Source organism: Sardina pilchardus, chromosome 15, assembly GCF_963854185.1.
Source record: "Sardina pilchardus chromosome 15, fSarPil1.1, whole genome shotgun sequence".
In the NCBI taxonomy this organism is placed as follows: domain Eukaryota; kingdom Metazoa; phylum Chordata; class Actinopteri; order Clupeiformes; family Clupeidae; genus Sardina; species Sardina pilchardus.
In genome coordinates, this window is record NC_085008.1 from 9460434 (window position 1) to 9470811 (window position 10378).

Sequence of the window (10378 nt, forward strand, 5' to 3'; positions counted from 1 at the left end):
AGCCTAGGCCTATTTTCCCAACAATAGCTTTGAAGATAAATCCATGTTTTACTAATCTTTGTATGATTACGTGCAATTAAGTTAATTACCTACATTTGTACTATGGAACTGAATGTCATTCATTCCTGTAAAAAAAAAAATTTGGTTTAAAAGTGGGCTTACAATAAAAGATTCGACTGAGACTGAATAAGCAAGGATTGCAACTGCGCGGTTTCATGTTTCCACCAGAGCCCAAAAAAGTGTAACGCATTACACCATTTCCGCCATTCAGTGCAACGAACTGAAGAGTAAAGATCCAAGATCAGAGTCCGTAATGTAATAAGAAAGGATTTAAACCTGTAAGCAATGGAACAAAAATAATTTCCAAAAGAAATAATTGAAACTTTACGGATCTAGTATCGTCTTTGTTTTGATGTTAGGCCTATTGCATGCAGATCATACTGGCAAACGAAGAAGTTGATGTTGGCGTAGTGGTTAGCAAGATTGGCTAACAATAATGAAATGTGAACTTCTGGGTATCCTAACGTTAACGTAACATGTGCAGTTAGTTGAATTTCATTACGCAGAATTGATGTGACCACGCCAGATTTGACAAAGACATCGATTGCAATGCAAAGACAACAGCATAAATAGCGGCGAAGTAACTCGGATAGTTACTCGATTGAGAAGCTATGTTAATCCAAATGGCAAGAATGATCAGTTAGTTTAGCATACTCACTGTCCTTGGTGGCTTGCCTATAATACTTTTTCCGTTTGCTTATGAAGTCACTTATTGTGCGTTTATTTGTCTTGCAGAATATGTTCAGATCAGCCACACTGAAAAGCTGATTGACCATGGACAGAGACTTGTTGAGACAGTCTCTATCCTACCATGGAGAAAGTTTACTGTCCCTTTTAACATGTGAACAAAATGAAAACCCAGACTTTATTGCCATTGCGTCTGACCTCTCTAAAGCAGTCTGTGAAAGGTATGTGGTAAAGAGGTTCATTTGTCAAATGAATTCAAATATCCATTGTAATCTTAGTCAGCTTGGTTTTTACCTAAAATTAATCTCACCATCACTCATTTTTCAGACAAGTTGCAGATGCAAACAGGTCTACCATCGTAGAACAGTTTATTTCAAGGAAAGCAGATTTGTTATTTTCCCCCTTGTGGAAGTCTGCAGTGCCAGTGGAAGATGACTGGCAGGATGCATCTTGTGGTAAGACTGCTGTCCTGTAACCCATAATCATTTTCCCCTCTTTGCACATTAGGTCATATTGCCTGCATGATTAATGTCACTGTTCTTTATTTACAGAACCCTATGCCATCATGCCCCCTCTGGAACAGTTTATGGAGGTTTCCTTTGAGGAAAGGAGGGACCTATTCTTCAGGGATGTAGAACGTGGGGATGTCGTAATTGGACGAATCAACTCCATCAGAGACTTTGGGTTCTTTGTCACCTTAATATGCACTTACAGTGAAATCGAGAGGGACATTGAGGACCTGGAGCTAACCGTACGTTTATTTGGCTTTTTGGGGGATATGGTTTGTGTTAAACCCTAGCAGGTTTTCTCTTTTATGTTGCTAACAACAGATTTAACTTCATTTCACTTCACAGGCCCTATGTCCCATAAGAGATGTCCCATCCAATGGGAACCATGATGATCCTCTGTCTTATTATCAAGTTGGAGATTTGATAAGAGGTGTGTCTCACATGAACTTCTTGCATACAGGTCACTGAAAATATTACGTGTCAGTGTTTGCCATCATATGGTGTAATGTTTGTGTTGATTGTTGCAACATTTTAGCTGGAATGAAAGATGTCGACCGGTATCATGGGAAATTAACAATCTCGCTGCAACCCACATCTCTTGCTCCAAGACACAGCAGTCTTAAACTTGGTGTTTTTTCACGAGAAGATCTTCCCATTCACTACTGGTAAGATAGACTGCTAATATTTTGCTTATTTGGATATGTAGTGTAAGACTGAAACAGCATTTTTGATGTTGTGCATGTCGTTAACGCAGCCGTGGTCAAAGGGTTGCCAGTGACGGTACTGAAACGTATGAGAGAGTCTTGGAAAGTTCCCTTGGGTTTTCCAACCCGTCCAACGTGGATGTTCTTCTCGCAAAGCTGGGAGTCTTGAGTCGAGAGACAAAGTGTTGTTCAATGATGAGGGGACTACAGAGGTAAGACAGGAGGACTACAGGGTTTTTCTTTTCCACAGACAACAGTTGTTTTTTCCAGATCCACACAGATCTAAACCAGAACTGCTCTTTTCATGTCTGTTCTCCTCAGCAAACATTTCCAAGAGGAGGATTTTGCAGTAAACATTAGGAAGAAGCAGTCTGCTTCATGGGCTCTTAAATGGTTTGTAAATATGCTTTTAACATCTTAAACAAAAAGTCTTGTTTGACCTAAAATGCTTATTCATTTGACTGAATTTACCCAACTTTGAAGAATTTCCTCTGAATGAATCTTTTATGTTTTGGGTTTTTTTTTTTCAGCGTAAAATCCGGGGTTGATCACTTCAAATCTGGCCGCCATGTTGAGGCAATGAATGAGTACAACAAAGCTCTGGAAATAGATACCAACAATGTGGAAGCTCTGGTAGCCAGGGGTGCACTGTAAGTATCTGAACTAAAGAATGTAGAATGTAACGTTGTCTTTTTTTTCTCTGAACAGAAAATGAAGGGAGAGGGTAAAAAAGACAGATACAAATGCACCAAGCATTCTTGAGCATTTAACCCTTAGAGCCTGATTGACGCAAAGCGTGTCAAAAAACACACCCATCCTTCCCTGTTACATTGCTCTGCAACTATTAGATGCAGCAAGAAGTGGGGCTTTCCAGTGAGACTACACTCTTGTCTGTACAATCAAGTATGCAAGTTAAAAAAAAAAAAACAACATGAAATGAAATCAAATTGCATCATATTTACAGTCTATAATGCTCTGTGTTCACCTGTGCACCCATTTTTCTCGTTTGAATTACTCATGAACCTATGATCGCATAGCCTAGATATTGCACACATGTTAGATGAAATAGGAGCTATCCATTGATACCAAGAGCAAAGATCCTTCTGGGCTATAAAAACAGACGAACCAGACCTACCAGTGCGCACCGATTACTCTCGTTTGAATTACTCACAAACCCGTGATAGATATGCCACGCATGTCAGATGAAAGAGGAGACACAGAGCCATCAACTGATACCAAGTACATCCTTCTATTAAAAAAACATATGAAGTGGCAGCAAAATATTAATAACTTCATATACTGAATAAACAAAACTGCCTTTATCAAGGGATCTCTTATCTTATCATGTTCATATTCATATACATTTTATCTTCTGCAAATTTAAAACGTGTTTCTTTGCATTGGACAAACAATTTATGGTCTGTCAATTCGAGATGTCGGTAATGTTTTGCATGTTGCTTCTTCCCCAAGGCCCAAAATATTATCACAATCATTATATATCATGACTTGTCTTAGTGATGAGTGGTGCCTTTGTTCTCAGGTATGCAACGAAAGGGAGTTTGGTGAAGGCCATCAGCGACTTTGAAGTCGCCCTGGAAAGCTGCCCAACACACAGGAACGCAAAGAAGTACCTCTGCCAAACGCTGGTAGAACGTGGAGGCCAGTAAGTACAGGTTGAACGGGAATCTGAGTTTGACTGATCACGATGTTCAGCACATAACCAGTCAAACTGGACCTACTGTATGGCCATCACATGCCTTAATATGTAATATATGATTTATATGTTGCATCCTTTCTGCTGACTTGCCATTTAACTCAACGCCTAAAGCCTCACAATGTACATACATGGTTTAAAAAGACTACAGCAGGAAGTGTTTCTGACTTTTTTCTATTGTAAAAGAGTATTGCTCAGACTCTGGAAAGTATCTAGCATTATATTGTGGCTCCCTAGACAACATTCATGCTGGAAGAAGTTGACACCAGTCAACAAGTTGAGTGCACCAGCTGGGTGTAAAAAAATAACTGTTACTTAGCTACAGTAGTCTACGTCTGATTTGAAGCCTGAGTGAATGCTGTCGCTGCACCTAGTCATGATATGCATCCATGTGAATGCACATAGTTTACTGATCTGTCCATATATTTTTAAAATCTCCAACAAAGTGAGCCATCTTTCATGGCATGGTGGGATGACAGCATGACTCTTTCTTTCCTTAGCAACCATTATTACAAGCAAACAAATCCGACTAATTATAGCGTACACGTCTAGTTGTTTGCTAATGAAATTTACTTCACAGCAATCTGTTTTTACTTAATTGTTATACATTTAACTGTCCCAATTTGAATGCATCGTTAGGTACGATGCAGAACCTTGGGTGCATTTCATATCAGTTTGCACAATATCACCATTTTATTAGAGAGGTCCTTACCATGGACACTAGTTTGACTGAATAATTTATGCCTGCTCCATACTAGAAGTTGCACTTAGCCTTTATGCAGGGCTATTTCTGTAAGGTTGTAAGAGGCTACTTTGTTGTCCGAGATGCAATCCATTGATGCATCGTACACTGATGTCACAGTCTATCTTTAGCAAAGGATAAAGGACAAAGGACGCTATTATACTAAAGACAGGTCGATAAGAGTGACATTTCCAGCAAAACAGAACTGTATGCAGACTCACTGACCGTATTTGCAAAACACTGGTGCGATTGGCTTCGCTTCTCTGTACTAGACTGGAAGAAGAGGAGAAGCTGGTCACTGCTGAGGGGCTGTACAAGAAGGCCTTGACACTGGACGAGCACTTCCAGGGTGCCACCGAAGCCTTACGGAAGCTCCAGATGCGCATCCAGGTGAGCCAGAGTATATTAGGGACTCCAGAGCAACAAGAGAGTCTGTTAGTCGTTAAAACTCAACCTCTAATAAGTTTGGGGTGTTAATCAGTTTTTAGATCCATTAGAAGGTAGATATTATGTATTATCACTGTGATAAGGTTGCACATGGTGTCCAGTAGTACTGATGAAGTATTGTTTTTGTGTATGTGCCTCTTTGATATGGGACCTTGCCCTCTGACTGCCTGGTCGCAATGACTGCCGTCTCTGGACAACAACTCTGACGACACCGACTTGTTCCCTGGTTTGTGTGCTGACTGACTCTTGTGCCTTCCTGTGGTAACTGTCTCTTCTTTTTTGTGTAATGGTTACAAACGTCTTCCTTATGTGTAATGATCGTAATTTGTTTTTCTGTGCAAATATCCTTTTTCACATATCCTCAATATACTTATTTTGATCTGTGCTTAAATTCAATCACTTTCACAATGAAATAACCAATTTTAACCCATGTCAATTTTAAATGCATGTCTGTGTATGCCAATGTTAAATGTATGTGCGAAAATGCTGGAAAATGGTTGCGTAAATATGGTTGCGTAATAATTGACTGCTTTAAAGAAATCGCTTAAACTGAAAGAAGAGGAGGCAGCAAAGGAGCTGGAAAAGACTAAGAATGTGGAGACAAGTGCAGAAAAATTGCGTAAGATCTTAAAAGAGGAGAAAAGGTAAACTCACACAAATATGGGCTTTGCAATAGTCCAGTCCGGACTGATTGGAATGCCATATTTCTACACTTCTAAAGCCAGAGAGCATAACTACAGGAATTCTGATGAATGTTTTACTTATTGATTTCTATATTATTTTCATCTAATCGGGCATTTACATCCTGTGATACTTGGTGAGCTGCCATCTCTTCTTGGAGTTCTGCTCCTGTGCTGGAACACAATCAAAAAAAGACAAATCTTTAAAGTCGCTGTTGCAGTTACATCAAGAAATGATATTGAGTAACTTTCCTTCTTCTAGGATGAAACGTAAAAGAAAGCGGTCCTCTTCCTCTTCGTCGGCGTCTTCCAGCTCCTCTTCTTCGAGCTCTTCGTCCTCTTCCTCATCTTCGTCCACTCGAAGGAAATCCAAGAAAAAGAAACGGAAGCACAGGCGCTCGTCTCACAGCGACAAAAAGCGCCACCGGAGGACCTCGTCCTCGCGGCATGGCCGTTTCTCCGACGACGAGGAGGAGAGAGGAAAAGAGGTGGAGGAGGAGTGGTACCCAGAACCTGCCAACACCTCCGCCTCCTTCATGAACGTGAAGCACCCGGCGTCCGGGCTGTTTGATGACGAGGACTCCCACGCCAAGGCCAAGAGGTCCCTCTCCTTGGGCTCCACGTCCACGGCGGACGCTCTGGATGACAGCAGAGGTAGGTTTGACGATGACCTTTTCGAATGCGGCCCCGCCATGCCAACCAAGGCAAGGGAGCCCCGTAGCGATAGGCGATGGGGGTCGAAAGACCACGACGTCAACGGCCGCGAGCAAGGGCACTCCGTCCACCACAGGAAGTCGGAGGCAGCGTCCAGCAGCGCACAGGAGCCCACACACGGCGGCACCAGGAGGCACTCCTCCTCCTCGACCAGTTCCGAGTATTCCCGCAAGTCTGACCAGCAGGGCCACAGGTATGCCAATGTCCCGGGCCGCCACTCCGAGAAGGGAGAGAAAAGGGACGGAAGAAGATCGGAAGGTGACGCTAGAGATTCCAAGCGGCACGAGGACTTCTCCCAGAACGGTAGGAGAGCGTCCGAGGGAGGTCCAAAGAAAGAGCTGCCCTCTAACTTGCAGGACATTTTCAATCGGATTGCCCGCTTTGAAAAGGAGAAGGATCTGAAACCCAAAAAATGAATGCTGTGTTTGCATTGGTGTTGTCAGCTGTGGAATCATAAGTCTTAAGGGAGTAGGGAACCTACATTGGGCATGTAGTGGGATAAAAGCTCTTCAGCTTGTGTTCTCAGTGTCAGGATTTACAGGAAAACATCTTTAAATGCAAAGCACAATGCCTTAAAATAATCTGTGACGTGACTGTTAAAATGAGTTTGTAAGTTGTTTCATGACATTGTGTCTTTTTTTGGCCTAGTTCGGTCTTTCATATGATCATCATCAATGGTATGTATTGTCTGTTAGCTTGTATTTTCTGTTTCTGGAAACACAAACACACTCATCCACATAAACTGCTTAAAATGTGCCAAGTGCTGCTTTATCATCTGACAGCTGGAAGATTTTGTGTTGTGATATAAACAGTACAAGATATACATGTTCGTATCAATAAAGCTATCTCAGAGTCTCGCCACGAATTATTACATGACTATTATTTTGTTAGGAGTGACAAAATATTTAAAAAATGAATGTTGCTGCCCTTTTCCCTTGCACTTATGAATGTTGCAGAAATGGCTTTGACCTGCAGGATGATCGAAACCGTGATGTCAGCTGTCAAGTTCCTTGATTGAATGATAACCTGACTGGGAAGAAGGAAGAAGTTCCCGCCAGTGGTTGCAGAGTAACATTCTTGTCGTGAAAGGAATCTAGCTGTAGGCATACACAAAAATCCCCTTGGCTTTTCTTACAAGCTCATGTTCTAGTAGATCTGGTTTTTGATAAACTGATGAGAAACCAACATACAATAAAGACGTGTTTTTCATGTTTCTTCAGGATCACAAGTTAACATGCTACGAAATAAGCCTGTAATCTTACGCACACTGTGCATACAGTCTTTGCAGCCATGTAGGAAAATAGATGCTTTATAATATACCTAATAACAATCTGAAATTATTGGGGGAAAAACAGCACTGAATCATAAGTCTCCCATTGTAAATGTATCATTGCTGTCTGGTACACTTTCCCCTTGGAAACCCACACAATCTGAATGCTGAACAATTACAGGCCCATTCCAATCTACCATTTATTGACAGACTTTCCTTACTAAACTAACCACCACCTTAACCTGAAATGGTTACAGTAGTTTGATTACAATGCAATCAGGATTCTGTGCCAATCACAGCTTTTAAGGATTGTAATGGCATGCACCTCAATACTGTGGCAGGCAAAACATCAGTCCAAGTGTAGACTTTAATTAGATCATTGGATTGGATTTGGCTCAATCATAATAAAGGATCTTCTTTGTTGTCATCTGCAACTGTACCTCGAAACCAATGTCCTTTACCTGTGGTCTTCAGGGATCATCTTTTGGGCCCCCATTGATTTTTTAAAATAAATGTATTGACCATAAACTTCAGTTGAACAAATAATCAAAATGTATTTATTTACTTATTATTATTATTATTATTATTGTGTCAAAACAAGATTTAGAAAAAAAAAACATGCATTTATCTCCATCAGGGCTGATTACTAATTGGCTTTTCACAGGCCTTCCTGTGCCCCTGCAAGTCCCTGCACTGGGTTCCAGAAAGTCAGAACTGACTTCAAAGCGCTGCTGCTTGTTTATAAATCACTAAATGGATTGGGACCTAATTCCTTCATCAGTGCACCTACTGTAGATCTCTCAGGTCTCAGGAGAAATATTTTGTTTGGTAAAACCTGCTGTCAGAACTGAATGTGGTGAAGCAGCTTTTAGCTCCCATGTAGTTCAGCTTTGGAATCAACTTCCAGACGACCTAAAAAATGCCCCAACTGTCAGTGTCTGATTTAGACTTATACGACCATACTCTCTGCGATGCTTTCTGCTATCTGATCAAATGCAGTCAATAATCAGCAGCATTGATGTTATGTTTTTCAATTATTTTAAGCTGTTGCCCTTTTATGCTATTCTTTGTTTACTATTATTATTAACTTATTTTATTTACGTAAAGCACAAATACCCCTGTGTGTATAAAGAACCTTGCTTTGCCTTACCCTCTACAAGCATGTCACCGTGGCGTACTTTAGAGTCGCTTTCCAGCACCAGCTGTAATTGAATAAGAAGTGAGAAGCCTATATGTTCCCTTGGGAAGTGTGTGCTGACATCTCCCCGCTGGCTTATTAGCTTAGCTTCTGCATATATGTCCATCATTACGTTAAATATCTGGCGGGGAGCACTGCATTCCTATCTTTCAAGAAGTCACATTAATTTGACATGGCTTTTTTTATCAACCATTTTTCTGAGATGTTGCCTGACCTAATATGTTTAATTATCTGGTGAAAAGAGCTCTTTTCTCGTTCTTTTTATTTAACTTAAAACACTTTTTTTCTTCTTCTTTTTTCATTTTTAAGAGACTCAATGCAGCTCTTTTGGTTGAAATCTACAACTGGTAATTTTGGTGTGAATTCTCAGTGAGATTCTTGAATGCATGAATGCATGAATGCAATGCAATGTATGGATGGATGTCTGAATAATAATAAGGAACATGAATTCCGTTAGACTGTATAACACATTAGTTTACGTGGGGAGTGTAAATACTAGGGTGATATGATAGTAGGCTGAAAACCACAAAGCCAACCAGAAAGCCTGGGGCTACTTACCATGTGATGAACTGCACTTGGCATGTCATCCATTAGAGGGCAGTACTGCATTGAGGCGGTATGTCAAGTCACACATCAGACGTTGTGGCCCCTAAACAAACAAACACTGGCCTGAATATGATTTCCTAACTTATGCTTTTGGTCATGTATCAGGGCTATTCCTGCTCTTTTGTCTCCTTTGGACAACTGTTGAACTATTGAATGCTAAAACAGACAAACATTGCGTTGTTGTCATGTTGTCAAGTCAATAAACCTCAATATTTAAAACTGTATATTTAACTAAATGCTATTATAACGAAGTGCATGCTGTGGCTGATTCTTCTCAGTCCAACTTGACACACATTCCAGTCAGCTACAGTTTTAATGTAAACACACGTACAGTACAGCACAGCACACTTTAATTAAGTGAAAATCACAGCAGCCCATAAGCATTTGCTGTGGATCAAATCTACTCTCCTTGGACTCACAAAGCCATAGCTATGCTGAGTGTCTGTAGAGAGGGAGAGAATGCATAGCGCTTATGAGAGGTCATTGTTCCGAGCGAGGGGATTGGCACAAATTAAAATGGAATTTCATCTAGCGTCCACATTGTCCCGGCCCTGAGCGGATGGGATGGTAAAAGCCTTCTTTCCCCAGGGCCACTTCAGCTGCGGGAGATGTGTACACATGGCAATGAACTCGGGTTCATCTCCTCGCCGAGCCAACACAAAGGGCCTTTCAGCAAGTCACATCAGAACAGGCGTATTCAGTTCTGCACGGAGCCCGTAATGCATGGCAAGGCATCGCTAGCCCATAATGCAGGGCCCCTTCTGCACTCACACAACCTACACTGTTGAGCTTCTAAGTGGATACCGCCCAAAGGTTACTTGTGATGTCCCAAGACTTCGCATGTTTTTTCGCACTAAAGTTTTTCACGATCATAGGCCGACTGAAAGATTTTCCCCCTTTCCTTTCTCATACATTTGATATGCTTGTTTATATGTATGTATGTATGTATGTATAACATACATGAAGAGTATAGATGCAAAAGCCTGTAAACGCCACCTCCGTCAAAAATGAATAACAATGGTGACTGAATGCTCTCCCTAAATAACA

General features: G+C 41.1%; 1 protein-coding gene across 1 annotated transcript; it reads left to right on the plus strand.

Annotated features, from left to right (window-relative positions):
* The first annotated feature begins 245 nt into the window (after positions 1 to 245).
* ttc14 (tetratricopeptide repeat domain 14) lies at positions 246 to 7114 on the plus strand. The gene is made up of 13 exons (XM_062555440.1): positions 246 to 338; positions 796 to 968; positions 1075 to 1202; positions 1299 to 1498; positions 1602 to 1686; positions 1792 to 1921; positions 2011 to 2172; positions 2282 to 2353; positions 2491 to 2610; positions 3501 to 3623; positions 4689 to 4806; positions 5401 to 5507; positions 5806 to 7114. Exons 2-13 carry the CDS (start codon positions 835 to 837, stop codon positions 6671 to 6673), a joined length of 2247 nt encoding a protein of 748 aa, XP_062411424.1. The 5' UTR covers positions 246 to 338; positions 796 to 834; the 3' UTR covers positions 6674 to 7114.
* The last annotated feature ends 3264 nt before the right edge of the window (positions 7115 to 10378 follow it).

Bases quoted from the DNA above. Each gene is read 5' to 3' on its own strand.
- ttc14 (XM_062555440.1), top strand. From the start codon at position 835: ATGGACAGAGACTTGTTGAGACAGTCTCTATCCTACCATGGAGAAAGT. The intron at 1,203-1,298 runs GTAAGACTGCTG...CTTTATTTACAG, and splicing joins CTGGCAGGATGCATCTTGTG to AACCCTATGCCATCATGCCC. The intron at 2,173-2,281 runs GTAAGACAGGAG...TGTTCTCCTCAG, and splicing joins ATGATGAGGGGACTACAGAG to CAAACATTTCCAAGAGGAGG.